The following is an 18,454-nucleotide window of genomic DNA, read 5'->3' on the forward strand; positions in this document are numbered from 1 at the left end:
TATGCATATCACAATATATTGTTGTTTACTGGTATGAGATTATCCACCTGTCCGCATCAATTAAAAACAAGCAATTAAAACACAGTCCAAATTAAAATCCAGTGTTTTTCTTTATTCTGATATTCACGTCTGTAAAACACATACATACTCTTAGAACACGATCTCATCAACAAAGTGAGGCAATAAGGAAAAGAAGCTTGAATAGGAGTACTAAACACAGCCAGAACCATCACATTTCATACTTAAAGTCCTGCACAAACACTTTCACTTTAAATCATTCAAATCAAGTTTTTAAAAATCTTCACCTCATGAAAAAACAAACAACACAAAACAAATACAGCAAACAAATTAATACAAATTCGTACAAATGTAGTTTAGTGCATTTTATCAACATTACATGTACAACCTACACATAATGACCATGTATATGTCATAAGACATGTCATTATGTGTTTTTATGCTTGATAAAAATAACAATTTACAAATTTAAAATTCTATGGAGTATTTCAACTGTACATTCTATCGGTATAACAGTATTTCACCTCCATGCACTGTGCATGTAAATTACATGTGCACACATTGACTGAATGATGACCAAACATAGTTACACATACATCCACACACAGAGCACACATTTAGTACAACAGAATCGGGATCAATTTCTCTTTTCACACAAGTTTCTTCGAAACATTGAACTTTTACAACAAAAACTGATATGTATAAAAAAAAAAAATGAAATGTTTTTTTTGCCTGCCAAAAAAAAAAAAAACTTTCTATGTATAACAAAATGACCTTGCAAGTACTCCTATGATCCATAAAAAAACACAACTGCACCTTAGAGGTACATATTGTATTTGAATAATCAGCTACATTCTATTTCCAGATGGAGTTCTCTGACAGAATAGTCACATCCCACCTCATTCTTTTGGTAGCCACCTTAATCCTCAAATTTAGGGTAGCCACATCATGCCTCACTCTTAGGATAGCCACAAAACGTTTCACTTTTGAAGTAGCCATATACTGCATTAGTATGAGAGTAGCCACATCACGCCTCACTTTGGTGGGTCCCTGGGTACCAGCCCCAGCTCCTGCAGACAACATGTGGCGGCGGCGGCTTTGGCCGACTTCTTGTTATTCATGGCGATAGTTGGCTGGTACTCTGTCCTGTTCACTATCACCTGTTGGACAAAATAGTAACAATAATGTTATTTTCATTGATGGATATTCCCTTAATTTTACAGCACTCCCCTTTTAAATCTTAATTAGTTTTGACACTAATAAGCAACTCATTAACATAATAAACATGTACTTTTATGTCATACTAACCAGTACTGGTATCTCAAAACTGTTAACTGTTGGTCAGATTAATTTACAATATTGTACAATGTATTCCATTTAAAAATGACTCAATATCACATTTTACTCATCATAAATTCATTAGTAGATGGCACCTAGTAACTAGTCAATGCAAAGAGAGATAACATTAGTTTTAAATGAAACCTTGCATGATGAAAAAATAATCAGGCACCAAACAGTTTACAAATGTCAAATTGCTTTTTTCTAAATCCAAATAAAACCCATTGAATTTGATCATACTGCTTAGATTGTAGCATTAAATGTATGATGGTACACCATGTTGATCAACTTAAAAAATGACGAAAGAAAGTAGAGAAATGGAAAGATAACATTGCTGCCGTACCTTGAAGAGGAAGTTCTTCTTGTGGTCGGGCCCACTCTCATGCACCAGTTCAAACGCCGGGGCTCCCCACTTCCTCCTGTTACAGAGCTCCACTAGAGCAGACACAGGGTGCTTACCTACAGGACAGGGAGGGAAATGTATATTATCTAAATACAGACACCCAAAGACAACGTTAAACAACATGCCATTCAATCATTGACTAATTTAGAAAAAAAAAGCTGAACCAGCTGTTGATAAATTGAGAATTTTGTTCTAACTATATATTCAAGACATAATTTCTCTATTCTTCCCATTTCCCCACTTGAAATCACGTCTTAAAAAACTCTCTCTCTCTCTCTCTCTCTCTCTCTCTCTCTCTCTCGCTCTCACCTGACAGGTCTCTGACAACAGGTGCACTTCCTTTGAAGGTCTTGGGCATTTGTTCTCCAGTGGAGGTTAAACCTGAAATGATTATTTTATATTCATATAAACCTATGATATTATTCAAAGTATGGTGTGTACAAAGATACAGAATTTTATTAATTTGTAATTAAGGTTCCTCGACACACCAAAATTTTATTTTATGGATCGATAGAGAATCTTTTTAGAAACATGATTCCACAAAACAGAGATCAATATCGGCTTTCAGTTATTTTATACGAATTTTTTGTATTTTTTCAGTGAAATAGGAAAAACTGTTTTGCAGACAAACAGAATATATTTAAGCTTAAAACTTGTTGTCAATTAATGTGTAATATAATTACAAATAAATTCATGCCAAAGATCGTTTGGTCAAGTGTTTAATTTTTAAATTGAAAAAATATTTCTGAAAATCAAAATTGTAATTCTTTAATATCTTTTTAATCTATGGATACAATTTTAAAAATAACATATAGTAACATAAACTATTTACTAAACAATGATATTTTACAAAGAAATTGAAATGAAAATGCAAAATTTTGGAAAAATTACTATTTATCAAATTTGAACCGATCCCGATTGAAAAAAAAACTGATCCCGATCAGAATTATTTTAAAATTGAAATTTTTCAAATAAACTGCAGATTTTTTTCTAAGTTATTGATATAAATTATAAAGTTAGTAAATGTAAATAACGAAACCATTTTACAGCTAAACAACCTGAAATTTTTGCAAAATTCTGATTTATTCTAACTTTATGTGATTTCGTTCGGGATCATTTTAATTACAATCGGGATCGTTTCGATTTTAAAATTTTCCATTTATACTTTAATTTCACTATTTGGTTTCAATTTCTTGTTGAAATTTGATTGTACAGCAATTGTTAAATGCGAGTAACAGTTTATCTGCAGTTTTTATCCATAGATTTAAAAAATATCTACAATCCTTTTTTTTCATTTTCATAAATATTTTTCTACAAAAATATTTCAAAGTTTATCTGGCCGTTTTGGATATGTATTTATAGATAATTGTATTGTGCATTAATTTATAACAAATTTTTAGCTCTAATATATCTTGTTCGCAGCTAAAACGATATTTCCGGTTTCTGTAAAAAATACAAAAAAATTCATATAAAATAATCAGAGGCCGATATAGGTGTCATTTTTGAATAATCATTTCTCAAAAAGAATTCTTCATCGATCCATCAAATAATGCATTGGTGTGTCGAGCCACCTTAATAAAATATTAAATATTTCCCCATTTAATGTTATTGACTGTCCATACCTCGCCTGTCGGTCTTGAAGTCCAGGGCCAGCGGTTCCACTGAGCCCTCGTTGTTCTTGCCCAACCCCTCCCCCTGCTTCCAGCCCATCTTCTGGAGGAGAGCCATCCCTATCCCGCTCTGGACGGGGGCAGCCCGGACAAACTGGTCCTGTAAACACCCACAGACAGTCAGAGCAAGCACAACAAGGTCACGGGGGTAAAATAAACACCAGTCTAACGTTCTCATGGTATCTGTGATCAAGTTGACTTTCACTTGCTTGTTATAACTCAACTTTTCAGATGTAAAAAGCTGACTAGCTGTAACCTACTTCTCCTAACACAAACATCTAAAGAGCATGCCAATTTCTAATTTCTGATTCAAGCAAAACTTATTTCTTAAAAAAACATTTGAGGATCTCTGGAACTTGATCACAGTACCTTCAGGGGTTTATAGTATCTGCGATTCAGACTTCTGTAGATAATTTTTTTAACAACTTCTATGGAATACTTTTGCTTGAACCCTTTCTGTTTACCCCTAGTTTTCAGTTTCCGTTTCTACAATGTACAATATAACTGGAATTACAAACTTCCAGCTCATAAAGGCATAACCTTAATACCATGTCTGCAATTTTTGTTTGTTTTGTTTTTATGGGGGGAGGGGGCTGTGTATGGCTGACAGACATGGTATCACCTTTTTTTCTTTATCTATTCTTGACAAGGATACATGAATACTGCTCAAATGATGACAAATGCTAGTTGCTCAAGCAGTTCAAGGTATAAAATATAAACAAACCACAAAAAAAGCAAACCTGCATTTAGACAAACCCAATTCCACATAGGTTTGAAACTGAATTACATCTGGTAGGTTAACTTACCACCCTGATAACAAAACCATCCAATCAGATTGCCGGTAGCTAGTAGCTGAATCACAGTTCAGCCAATCGGAATCCAGTGCAGCATGGTTACCAGTGGTAACTGTGTAACATGGAGGGCTGTCAACTATTGTGTTTTTGATTAAAGTCCCTGAAACAAGTTCTCACACATGTGAATGTTGTCACACACAGCTACACAAACATGCTGGCTGTGATTAATGAACTCTCTGTCACACAGATCTTCTTTAGCCATCGTTTGTAATTCATTATGTCTGGAAGCTGTATCTGACAATATTACACACATAAGAAAAACAAGTTTCAAGTGGATTTTTTTCTCTGTGTATGAATATTAAGCTTTACAACAGTTTACTTATATCAGTTTCCAATATTTTCTTCTATTATTCCATAATCCATTAAAGACTGCTCACCCTCAAAAATTGTCATTCATTGAAAAAAGTAAAGCTTAACTCATACACATTGTTTAGTAAACAAAAGGGATTTGCCTCACACAATTGTCTTGCTTTTGGAAAACAGAGAGAAGAAAAGAAACACCTGCAAGAGAAGGACAGACAAACAGGGCAAGTGTGTGAGGCATTGGAATCCAGATACACACGGTGGCCTCCAAGGTGCAACATGGCGACTACCACAAACAATGAGAATTATCCTTAAACTATGTTCAAAATTTCTTTTTGACATTTCCATTTTCCCCTTGTCTCTCAATTTAGACTCATTTTTCTGTTAAAAAAATAAAATAAAAATTTGGACGAATTTCTATGAGAGGGCCAGCATGCACCAAGGAGACCGGAGACATTTATCTTCTACTACAGCCAACATCTTCTGTGTACACCGGTGGTACACTAGTCTGTCTGGGTATCCCTGGAAGTAAACAGTACCACTGTATCAGACATGCTCTTTGTTGCTTCAGTTTTGTCAGCTTTAACATGCTATCCCCTCTGTTGTATAATTTTCTCTGAAGTTCCAGACTTTCATCTCCAAATTTTGAAGTTAAATTTTGTGTTTTTATTTAAAAAAAAAAAAGTCATCAAAAGCTTTGTGCTATATAAGCCAATGTATTTGAAACAAGTCTTTGATATATTTTCTTACCCTACATCAAAAGGTAAACCTTTCCACATATGAATAGCTGTCCAAATCATAATTTAGTAAATTCTTATTGCATGTACCTCCCAACATTTTTTTTTTTGCAAATAAAATGCAAACTGAACACATTAAATAAAGTTTCTTCCAATAACTAAGAGCAACAAAAAAGAGCATGTCAGTTACAAGAAGTGGGTTTCTACACAAATTGTACACCTACCCTTTTGGCCCAGGCCTGTCGTTTCTTGTCTGGTCCTATCAGCTCCTCTTGTGACATGATATGAGCACCTGTACTTCCTAGGAACTTGCCTGGAAGATTTTTGGACTGAGCCCACAGACTAGCCTGCAAATAGGATTGTTGAAATTTAAAAAGTTTCTTTTTAATTCCTAATTCAATCTCCCTTACCAGTCCCCAAATACCAGTATAAATACCCTTGACATTTTCTTTAAAATTAAATAGATTCTTGACATTGAATAAGCTTGAAAATTCTCAAAGTTTGAAACATAAATCAAAATTTTTGTTAATGAGATGTAATAATGCTATGGCCTGCACCTTTTCCTGGACTTTCCCCAGTGCCATCACAGCGTCTATGTCGTTGGGGTTCTCCTGTAGTTTCTTGAAAGCACTCAGTCTTTCTGATATGATAGCCCCAATATCAATGGACTGAAAAATTGTATTCAACAATTTATTGATAGGATTGTAGAGTCAATTAGATCAAATAAAACATACACAGCATCAGAGTTTTATGACAAATAATGTACAAGTTTTTAAGTCTGCTGAAGACAAATACAACATTTATTTAAAAAAAAAATAAACCATAAAAATTCTATATGAAGTTGACTCTAAAAAAAACACAGATTTAGAATAACTCTGCAGTTTAGCAGAAAGACAAAAATTAATGATCCTGGCCAGACCATATAAAACCCATCTTCGCCAGCCAAGGGTTTTCGGTCCACTTTGCTCCCCATAAACCCTTGGTGGATTTCATTACGAAAACTCAGTGACAAGCTCCGTTTTATGATTGGCTGCAGCTGCGAGTAGCTGATCCAATCGCAGTGCTTGTAAATATAAACTTTAAAAGAAAACACATGTGTGATCTTTGGTAAAACTTTCGGTGCTTTTAACAAGTTGAGGCACAAGTTCTCGAGTACAGTGCCTCCCCAACGATGGTCTAACCAGATCGCTTTAAAAACCTATATATTTTACTGGGATTATACGTAGTTCTGCAAACTTGTCAAGGCTCGCGTAAATGCATGGGAAGTAAACATGGCGAATGTAGAAGTTGCCAATCCTGTTAGTATATTCGTTCCTGCTTATGGTTATTGCTTTTAAAGGTTCAATGAGCTCTGTTTTATCTTATTTGTTTGGTTCACATTATTCACGACAACGATACCTGGTTTTATGACATAAAAGCTTTCATATAATTCGGCGACTTTTTCACTCCCGGTACAGATCCTTACAAAACACTACGAATAAAACATTCCGTGCTTTCCCATGGTTATAACTTAATTCGTATTTAATAGCATCGTTAATTATGTTCCGATATTCGGTAGTCAACATGTTTTCAAGTTATATTAATGCCGTAGTGTATATAAAACCCGTTGTTTAATTCGATTAAAATGTAAATATGCAAGGGGCGCAACTCAAGTTGCTCACTAGATAGCGCCACCACATCACCGAGTTTTCGTAATGAAATCCGCCAAGGGTTTATGGGGAGCAAAGTGGACCGAAAACCCTTGGCTAGCGAAGATGTATAAAACCACACAATGTCAGCAGTCAGTGACAGAAAGTCTACCCACCCCTTGAGGAACCTCTGGGAAAACCCTGTCTTCTGGCCTCACTGGGGTGGGGGCAGCACTGGTTGAGAGTAGTGCAGGGGAAGGTATGGGTGGGGGAGGCATGAGGACGGAGTCTGCAGTGGTTGTGTTGGAGATGGTCGTGGTGACTGGAGCTGTGGTTGTCGCGGTAGCAGTGGCGGTAGTCTTCTCCACCGGTACCCACTCCGACTCCTTCATGCGGTGGGTGCTACCGCTGGACACAGGGAACTGTAATCGCAGAGTAGCCGACTCCTGTAGCTTTTCTGCTGGTGTTCTGGTTGGAAGAGGCTTTGCATCCTGAATAAGACAAAGAAAAAATTCAAAGCCAGAGAAAATTTTCAAAAATGTGACAAACATTTTTGATCTACCAAAAAAAACCTTCCTCACGATGTATTAGGTGAAACAGTACCAATCATTTGAGGGAGCATAACATTTAATAAATACTTTAGATGTTTGGATTATTGAATTTCAAAGTTTTACACTATACACATTTATATTTGGTTTTAACATCCAAAAAAATAAGCAGAACCTATCATCTTCCAAAATAAGCTGCTGTATGGCATGGCCACATACCCTGATATTCAGAATAATGCTGCTGTTGTCCTTGACTTTGAACGGGTGATGGATGAATTCGTCCTCCTCACTCTTCTCCTGAACCATCTCGTCCTCCGATGAGGAGGAACTCTCCATTCTGTTCTTGGACTTGGAAGAAATCCTCTTACAGAAATCTTCATACATTAAAAAAAAAAGAAGAAAAAATATGAAAGAAAAATAATACACTAATTTTTCTTTTGGTAAGATATCTGTAAATAAACATGTAATATGGAAAGATTAACATTTGTGGTAACTTCATTTTCTGTTAACTTTAACACATTACCCATGCATTAGCATCCCAACTGTATTATGAGACAGCCTTCATTCTTTTTTTTACAGAGGCAAATCCATGGAATTATGTCCCAAAAAACCTACAGGTTGTTTTTTGAAAATAAGCTCTCACAAATTTCAATGATTCCACACTATTTCTATTTTATCATTGTATAAAATAATTAAAACTAAAAAAATAAAAATTAAAATTAAAACATGAGAAGGTAATATATATCAATTTTAAAAGAATATAAATTTCAACAGTGGCTAAAATATTAAAATGGAAAATTTGGGAATTCTAACTCTTGTGGATTTAGGCCTCTGTGAAATTCTTTAAGCCAAGATGAGTACATGTGAACTATAAATGCACTGAGTTCTTATCCCTGCCCAGGCACATACCTGTAAGCTCATCAATAGACTTGCCGCCCGATTTGATGGCTGCCAGGTCAGAGCTTGCCACTTGTCCAGACTTTGCCATAGCAATGGCATTTTTACTACAAAGATGAATAAATCCATATATTTAGATACTGTAAAATGAGAAAATCTGGGGCATATGTATTTTAGCACAAATGCAAGTGCCAATATATTGGCGCAATTAAATGTCTGTGCACGCATCTTTTATTTTAAAAGGTTAAATAAAATATGTTCTTGTTTAATCAACAGTACCGTATATACTCGCTTATAAGTCGGTATTTTGGGAGTAGAAATTTGAATGAAAAGTAGGGGTCCGACTTATAGGCATGACATACAATCAGATAATTTTTCCACTGAGTAAAACTTCGTTTTTGGGTGCCATTTTGCTTCCAACTTTTGACTTGCGATCCCTATACTTGACATGTTCATTTTTTAATTACTAAAAGATAAACACATTAATAAATACATTGAAAGTTTCAACTGTATTTCTTAAAAATATGAAAAAGTTTTTTTAAAGTATTTTTTATTTAAACAGGCAATTATTTACGCCTGAGGTGATAATAGCTGTAGGTATAACTGTACTTAAAACAACACAAGCCAACACTGAGTTTAAGAGGCTAATTACCAACCCTAATCAGTCAGAAGGGGATAAAATCACTGTCATTTTATTTCCAGTAGCATCTAAAATAGTTTTTGAGCTATAATCAAGTTGTATTGAGTGTTTAAAAAATAGAATGGCGTCCAAAATCGTAAGTTACAAACTTCAAGAAAGATAACTCTGTTTACAGAAAACTCTTAAAAAACATGGCGTCTAAAAGCGATCTAGTTGGATTACAGAACAGCAATTTCTGTTTAATACTTAAAAATTAAACACCAGAATAATTGCTGGTCTGTTTTAAAAAAATAAAGATCGTTTTATAATTATTCATAATTAATTACACCTGCATGAGGTGATAATAGCTATATTGGTGTCTGTAGGTGGCATGTCACCTAAAACAACACAAGCTAACACACCACTTTTAAAAGGGGCTATACCATCTTAATCAGTCAGTAGGGGATCAAAATCACTATCATTTTATTTTCAATAGTATTTAAAATATTTTTAAAGCTTTGACAAGTTTTCATTAGTGTATAAAAAAAAAAATATGGCGTCCAAAATCGAAAGTAGATGTCTTAACACCAACACTTAAAATGCATTGCATCTACAAATGACAACAGAGGGGTCAAACACCAATATTTTTTTAGCTAGAATATAGTAATGCTTGATAAAATGGGCTTATTTGATTGACAATCTGTAGACTGATTATCCAGAAAATATTACCCGACTTATAAGAGGGTCAATGGCAAAATCTTGTAAATGAACCTGAAAAATGGCAACCAACTTATAGGTGAACAATACTTATAGGCGAGAATATACGGTAAGGCCGAAATTTTATCTCGTGTTCAGCCAAGGTTTCTAACTTATGTACACTGTAAAATGTGGTTGAGAATATTATAAATTAATTGCATCTACATAATCATTACAACTTCATGATGCATTAACTTTTTCTGCTGATACCTACATTGCGATTTCCCGTAATTTGGCTTTGTCTATCTTCACCCTGAGATCGGCTGACACACGGAATGGCCTGTCTTTGGATTTTGACCTTGTAGGGGACCTGGATTTGGACTTTGACCTCCTACTATGGCGGTCTCTGTCATCCCGTGAATCACGCTCACTGACCCTTCTCCTATCTCGGCTACGATCTCGGTCATTGTGGTGTCTATCCCTGTCTCTTTCATACCTGTCACGCACTTTGTCCCTGATAAAATAAGCAGAGAATCATCATTGCTAATGCCGCTTATTCAAGTAGCTTTCAATTGATTTATTTATATTCTGCAGTAAGACAAACATTTCAATGTCCCAGTGTGTAGCCTACCTGTATTGATATGCATCATAGATAAATTTAGAATTGGAAGGTTGTTCTCTAGATCGTGACCTTGACCTTGATGATCTCCTTCTCTTTGGTGACCTACATGACAAAATCAGGAGTAAATCAGACAAAATGTAAATAAAGACCAAATTATTTTTATGATTGTATTGATTATCTTTCTAAAATGCCAAAACAAAAGTCTGAATACAAGTACCTATCAATTAATTGCATGTTTCAAATGCACATATGAAGTGTCTCCTTTGTTTAGATGGTTTAATAGCTGATAGTCAGTTTGCTTGATTTATTTTAATTTTGTTCAATTATTTGGTTCAGATTTTGTTTTATTCAATTCATTTTTTAACAGTCACTACACATTTCCCATTACGAAAAAGAGAATTTACTTAAAATAAATAAATAACAAATATATATAAAATCTTAACTCTGCGATAAACATCTTCAAATAATTAAAAGTGCATGAGGGACACTGTATACACAGCTGTTGTTTCGTTTTCCTAATTTGGTTAAAAAACTGAAGCATCCATATACCACCTTTCTCCCATTTGCAGCCATTTCAGTATAATTGTATAAGGGAAATACATGTACATGTAATTTTGAAGAACTGAAACATCAAACTGCCAGAACTGAAATCCTATCAGGGCATCAAATCAAACACTTTGTCACCATGAGTTGCACTGAATCCAAATTTCTGGATTCTATGTCATAACACATTCACGTTAAAACTACAAAACTTTGAATACAGCCTCAAACAGCGGCTCACTGAGGCACTGACCTTGACCTTGATCTGTGGGAATGTTTGCGCTTGCCCCTTGAATCACTCTCCGGGTCTTTGCTCTTGTGTTTCTTTTTCTTCCTCTTCTTTTCTTTCTTCTTCCTTTTCTTCTTCTGAGGTTTGGAGTCTTTGTCTGAGCTGGACAGTGACCCAGTTTCTGAGACCTCCCCATTCTCCTCACTATCCTCCGAGTCGGAATCATCGTCAGATGAGGATGAGACTTCGCCTGCAACCATCAATTGCAACATTCAAGTGTTGCTTACAGGAACACAATATACTTGTACACTGTCAAATAAACTCTAATAAATATCATTCATTTTCAATTTGCAAACCTTATGAATTCAGTGAGTTTATTTTCTTCTTTTCCAAACAAAAGCAACATTGCAAGATTATTATCAAACAAGAGGCCCATGGGCCACATCGCTCACCTGAGGAACAATAGGTATGATAAAATCAGCTTAATGGAGTCATAATACAAACTATCTGGACAATGTACAATAATACATGTAGATCCTGTATAAATAAAATCCATTTTCCCCTGGATATTCTTATGTTTATAATCATTAGTCCCTTTTCTAACAAGATGATTTTATAGTCATATCATATGTTGAGTATTGCAGTTCTCAAAATGATCCTTAACAATAGTTTATATATTAGATATAAACGTACATCAAACTCTGAACCTTCTCGGGAGGCCAAAGAATTGTCCTGGGGCCAAAGTCTTAACAATTATAAAGAAACATCTGGCTGATTAGTTTCTGAGAAGATTTTTAAAGATTTATCCTATATATTCCTTTGTTAAATTTTGACCCCCCATTGTGGCCCCACCCTACCCCTGGGGATCATGATTTTCACAACTATGAATCTACACTACCTGAGGATGCTTTTACACAAGTTTCAGCTTTCCTGGCTGATTAGTTTCTGAGAAGAAGATTTTTAAAGATTTACTCTGTTTATTCCTATGTAAAACATCGACCTCCCATTGTGGCCCAAACCTACCACCAGGGTTATGATTTTCACAAATTTGAATCTACACTACCTGAGGATGCTTCCACACAAGTTTCAGCTTTCCTGGCTAATTAGTTTCTGAGAAGAAGATTTTTAAAGATTTACTCTAATAATTTATATAATCATATGTTAAACTTCGACCCCCCATTGTGGCCCCATTCTACCCCCAGGGGTTATTATTTTCACAACTTTGAATCAACACTACCTGAGGATGCTTCCGAAGAAGTTTCAGCATTGCCGGCTGATTAGTTTCTGAGAAGAAGATTTTTAAAGATTTACTCTATATATTCCTATGTTAAACTTCGATCCCCCATTGTGGCCTCACCGTACCCCGGGGGTCATGATTTTCACAACTTTGAATCTACACTACCTGAGGATCCTTCCACACAAGTGTCAGCTTTCCTGGCCGATTAGTTTCTGAGAAGAAGATTTTTAAAGATTTATTCTATATATTCCTATGTAAAACTTCGATCCTTCATTGTGGCCCCACCCTACCTCTGGGGATCATGATTTTCACAAATTTGTATCTACATTACCTGATGATGCTTTCACACAAGTTTCAGCTTTCCTGGCTGATTAGTTTCTGAGGAGAAGATTTTTAAAGATTTACTCTATATATTCATTTGTTAAACTTCGACCCCCCATTGTGGCCCCACCCTCAGGTGAGCTAAAAAGGTTGTGGCCTCACCGTACCCCGGGGGTCATGATTTTCACAACTTTGAATCTACACTACCTGAGGATCCTTCCACACAAGTGTCAGCTTTCCTGGCCGATTAGTTTCTGAGAAGAAGATTTTTAAAGATTTATTCTATATATTCCTATGTAAAACTTCGATCCTTCATTGTGGCCCCACCCTACCTCCGGGGATCATGATTTTCACAAATTTGTATCTACATTACCTGATGATGCTTTCACACAAGTTTCAGCTTTCCTGGCTGATTAGTTTCTGAGGAGAAGATTTTTAAAGATTTACTCTATATATTCATTTGTTAAACTTCGACCCCCCCATTGTGGCCCCACCCTCAGGTGAGCTAAAAAGGTTAAGTTTACAATACAATAAGTTGTTAAAGTTGGTTTCTGGAAGAACAGACTTTGAAAATTTTCTTAATAAATATTGACAAATTTTTTACTTTTTTAAGCTTTAGTTTTTAAGATCTGTGTACAAACATAGAATTGTGAGCAAATCTCTGTATCTTGCTTATAATTCGAAGCTTAACACTCAAATATGGTTAGTAAATAGAAATTGTAAACAATTAAACACAAGAAACATGCACTACATGTATAACAAATAAAGAACACAATTTATTTTTTCGAAATGAATCATATATATACATGTATATACCTACATATTTCCGTCAGCGATATCAAACTCTATTTAAACTGAATAAACTCATCTCAAAAAAACCTATTGCATTAATCTACATGTACCATTACGCAAAAGATAATGCCGAATTACCGATAGAATGAATTGTATTTCAGTACCCCTACATTCGATTTTGCTTAATTTGCGCAGGTAAACAGTTAACTGTTTGATTTACCGAAGTCTCTGTTTGATTTGATACGTAAAAATCACGAAATACAGACGATAGTTTCCAGGTTACAAAGCATAATGAGAACGAAACGAAAATCAGAACAAGCTAACACCAACGTCATGTGTGAAAACTGTCAACGCATTGAAATATTTAGCCTCAATTTACTTCACAAAATCGGCACCAATATATTTTGTATGTTTCAAAATTTCCCTTCATACGCGAACTGTTGCACAATAAGCAAATTCATCATAGTCAGATCGACCCTTTTTCGTATAATGTCATGGCTGCTTTAAACAAAGAACCTCGTTTTAGAAGTATGGAATCATTTTACCGGATGCTGAACCCGAAGCTATTAAACTGATTGAAACACGCATTTCCTTTATTATTATTTTCGTAATAACTCAGATTTGAAACAGAATTACCACTTAATTTTTGCAATTTATATTTTCCTTCCCATAAGGATAATTTATGCTAAACTAGGTTGAATTTGCCTCTGTAGTTCTTGAGAAGAAGATTTTTAAAAATGCACCCCACTTTTTCTACAGTTTCAAGGTTTTCTCCGCTTTGAATACAGATCAAACTTTTATTTCTGCAATATATATTCGCCCTCCCATAAGGATGCTTTGTGCCAAATTTGGTTGAAATTGGATAAGCGGTTGTAGAGAAGAAGTTCAAAATGTAAAAAGTTTACAGACGGACCGACGACGGACAAAATGTGATCAGAATAGCTCACTTGAGCTTTCAGCTCAGGTGAGCTAAAAACAATGTTTCTAAAAACTCTAATGTCAATGATTTAGTACCATACATACATATATAAACAGAATCAGTCAAACACTTTATCAACATAAAAATCAATTAAAAACAAGTTCTCTTGTATGATTTATCAAACTTTTTAAATTTAAACTAGATAATCCAGTGGACAGGACAAATTGTTAGTACTAAACGTCATTTTTAACTCACCTCCCCAAGGTTATTCGACCAAAAAAAATGTTCAACCAAAAATTATTTTTAAAAAAAATTTGATAGAAAATAGGGCATACATGTATGAAAAAAGTATGAGCCATGATCTTTTCCTAGTTTTGCCTCACTTACACATGAACTTACCATCTTCCAGATCCTTTGCTCTGACCATCTCTCCTGAAGAGATCATGTCAGCACTTGTCTTGGTGATTTTAAACTCCATTTGGAGCTTGCCTCCTCTCTTGGTTCCGATCTGTACTTCCACTCGGGGCTTGTTCTGGGCCTCGTCACTGGATTTCCCTTCCCCAGTCTCGGTCTGATTACTGACACTGGAGCTGGGTTTTTCTTTGGAGTCCCACTTTGATTTCTTCTTATCATTCTGCTGGGTGGCTGTGGCAATGGTTGATAGCTCTTCATCGAGGAGTTTGTTCATCTCTTCCACAGAACTGGCCACACCATCCGATGATTTTTTCTCATCTTCCATGCTTAACTGCTTTGTCATCAACTTGTACATGTACTCCGACTCAATTTGCTTCATTTTGGAAGCCAAGAAATCCTTGAAAAAATCATCCACAATATCTTGAGGGAGCCCTGTTTCAGCTTTCCCTACTTCCCTTAGCATTGACTCTCGTATGCTTGCTTGGAAGTTGTTTGGAGTTAGGATGTTGATTGAAGGTTTTCCTGGGGGTGGGACGGGCTCCGGGATGGGTTTCACTTCAGGGATTGGCTTCCCGACTCCAGACTTCTCTGCAGTGGCCTTTGGCTTGGGTGGGTTGAGTTGATTTGGGATTGGAATGCTGTCTAGTTGTTGAGGGGGAGGTAAGGGAACTTTTTCTATCTCAATGACTGCTGTATCTGTGGCCACTGAACTCCCTTCAATCTTCTTCTTCACACTCTTTCCTGATGTTTTACTATCATTGCTGTCTGATTTTGAATTTCCAGGTGACGCAGGAATAGGGATATCCTTTAGAGATTCAGGCAATGGTATATCAGTATCTACCTTCAAAGGGAGATCATTCATGTCCACCTCCATTTCAACATTATTTTCTAATTTCCCATCCCTATGAACACTATCAGTGGTATCTTTAGCACATATACCCAGGAGATCCTTTTCTATTTTCAATTTAGAACCCAAAGTCTTTTCCTTGAGGTCTTCTTTCATGTCCAATAGCTGTACTTTCTTTTTCTCCAAAACTTCTAACAAATCGTCACTGTCCATTGAACCTTCCCTTGGGGAGCTGCCCTTGTTCTTCCTCCCATCTCCTTTAGACTTCTCACGGTCCTTCTCCCGGTCTTTATGCTTGTGTTTGTGTTTTTTCTTCTCCTTTTTCTTGTCTTTCTTTTTCTCCTTCTTATGTTTGTGGTGCTTCTTCTCTCTATCCTCGGACACAGACCTGCGGTCCTTAGAATCTTCTTGGACCTTCACAGCATCTGTGTTCAAACTGGTCATAGTGAAGGGGTTTTATAAAACTATGACCAATTTAGCATCTTTCCCTTGTAATAATGTGTACAGGTTAGTCCATCTTTTCCTAAAATTTCATGTCATGTATGCATCCACTTTTTGATCCATCATATGAATGCTAGACATCCTACAAAAATCATAATATCAGAGAATTACTTTATTTACACAGAGAAAAGGTACACACCCAGAAAGATACCTGTTTTGATCATTATCATTGGTGAATATCAATTTTCATGGGTCTAATGAAATGGCATGCATTTTCACAGTATAATGTTGCTTAACATATGCATAACTTTTATAAGTTTGCCAGTGTATGTATTCTTTAAAACAGGTTGGGACCAATTGCCCAAATGGGAGATAATAGCCTGTTTGGGATATAATAGCCCAAATGGGATATAAATTCAAGGTGCAAAAAATGAAAATGTTGGATTTGGTAATTTTTGATATAAATTCACACTGATTAATGTATACCAAATGCAACAACTTTTGGTTAGAAGTTTTCCTATAAGCCTATAGTCTCAGGGGCTGACAAATCCGATTGCCTGACCCCCGGGGCAAGTGATTTATCCGATCGGGAAAGCAAAAATTTGGTAGAGACTTGCCCGTGGGCAAGTGACTTTTTAACTTTTGCATATGTACTGAAAATGAAAGTACCGTATTTTGCCGAAAGTAATTCACACTTTTTTCAAAAAAATTCTTTACGATCTAAGGGTGCTTAAATAATACACCAGAATAAGCTTTTGACATTTTTTTTTTCTTGGTACAGCACTGGCTATCATCATTAAATAAAATTCTCACTGCTGTTCTTCAGTACTACGTACTGTTCTTGTGTTTGTTTATCGCAATGTTTAAAAGTGATTTAACCTTTAATAGAACTTTTAATTGCAAAAACTGTTTTGATTATAATCTGTTAATAAATAATTATAAAATGGCAATTTAACATCAGTTTGGGCTGTTTATTCTGTGTTCAACTTCTTTTAGCTGTGCTCACCGTCTCCATGCATGTACACCGCCATAACTTATGTTAAAAATAGATGTGTGCTAATCATCATCATAGCCTAAAGCTTTTACAAAATTAAAATAAACATGTAAGTCACTGATTGTTCTAAACGCGTTTCGACCCCCTTTCTTATTGTATACATTTAAACAAAGCGGTTACAATGTTGTAAGAAAAATGCAATCAATTAAAATAAATCTTTCTTTCCATTAATACATCCGAGAAAATTCGGAAAACAATGCACATAAGGAAAATGACACTCGTAACTTTTGAATGCTAATTCTTTGCATAGAGTCAATAACATGTAACATTACCTTTACAACGTTACATCTCTTAAAAGGAGACTAGGTTCAATACTCGATGAAATGATCATCGCCTGTCCGTTTCTCATTTCATCAAACACCGGAAGTGAAGAAATAACACTTCTGGTTTATATACCCAAAAAGACCCTGAAAGCCCCACCTACATCTTTATTGTAAATTTGAAAATAAGAATGTGAAAAAGAGAATATAATATTTGGTTTTAGGTTTGAACTTGATATAGCTTAATTTTGAGCCTATACAAATTAAAATATTTAGAGCTTTGATTAAAATATGGGATGTAAAATTATACACTTTTAAAATTCAATTCATTACAATGCATTCAAAGTTGGCCTATTCTTTAATAATATTTATCCATTCAGATCAAACAAAACTCATTAAGACATCCACAACTCAATCATATATCTACTTTTTACTTGACCTTCATTAAGGATTACGTTTACTCAGAATGAAAGAAAAAATCCACTGATGATAATGAAAAACCATCTACGTGTGTTGTGTTCGATTGGTATTTGTGGTCACTTTAAGTGGCCACTCTACTACACAATTAAATAATATTTTTAAATACATACTAAAAAACATTTTTAAAAAATAATAAGAATGAGAGATTTCCAATCATTTTGCTTACACAAGTCTCCTAGCTTTCACTTTCTGTGGGCATGTAGCTTAAATATAAACATGCCGTGGTCAAACGGTTTCCCGAGTTATTTCTTAAATGTTATGTTTGATAGCAGTTTAGTATTTCTGCATTGAAAATTATCAATGTTTAGTTATTTTATCTCATCGAGTTTAAACGCTGATATCTTCTATGGACGTGGCTGCAGAACAGTGTTCATTTGGTTTAACGAGTATGGGCGCCCAGAAATCATCGGGGAGGGCCGAAGAAGGCAAGGGATAATTTTGTTTACCAGCGCAAACGCATATCATCATCGGGTCCGATGCCTGTTTGAGGGAAATTTGCTATGTGTATTTATAATAAATTTATTAAAATTTTATCTTTCATCTTTTGGTTTCGGAATTAATAGCAACAGCAATTGCAAACATACGTG

General features: G+C 35.3%; 1 protein-coding gene across 5 annotated transcripts; it reads right to left on the bottom strand.

Moving 5' to 3' along the window:
* Positions 1-87: 87 nt before the first annotated feature.
* LOC105320085 (protein Son) lies at positions 88-17,519 on the bottom strand. 5 transcript variants are annotated; one of them, XM_034475659.2, is made up of 15 exons: positions 17,400-17,519; positions 14,771-16,215; positions 11,127-11,352; positions 10,343-10,435; positions 9,986-10,225; positions 8,409-8,503; positions 7,719-7,873; positions 7,128-7,442; positions 5,881-5,991; positions 5,548-5,670; positions 3,799-3,915; positions 3,382-3,529; positions 2,069-2,140; positions 1,700-1,815; positions 88-1,178 (listed from the first exon to the last, which is right to left on the bottom strand). In XM_034475659.2, the coding sequence occupies exons 2-15, from the start codon at positions 16,074-16,076 to the stop codon at positions 1,053-1,055; spliced, it is 3,243 nt and encodes a 1,080-aa protein (XP_034331550.2). In that variant the 5' UTR covers positions 16,077-16,215; positions 17,400-17,519; the 3' UTR covers positions 88-1,052. The 5 variants fall into 5 exon arrangements, with proteins under 5 accessions (XP_034331550.2, XP_034331551.2, XP_034331554.2 ...); XM_034475660.2 differs by lacking the exon at positions 3,799-3,915; XM_034475663.2 differs by lacking the exons at positions 88-1,178; positions 1,700-1,815; positions 2,069-2,140; positions 3,382-3,529 and having other exon boundaries at positions 3,605-4,383.
* Positions 17,520-18,454: the final 935 nt, after the last annotated feature.

The sequence above is a fragment of the Magallana gigas genome, chromosome 9, assembly GCF_963853765.1.
Source record: "Magallana gigas chromosome 9, xbMagGiga1.1, whole genome shotgun sequence".
In the NCBI taxonomy this organism is placed as follows: Eukaryota; Metazoa; Mollusca; class Bivalvia; order Ostreida; family Ostreidae; genus Magallana; species Magallana gigas.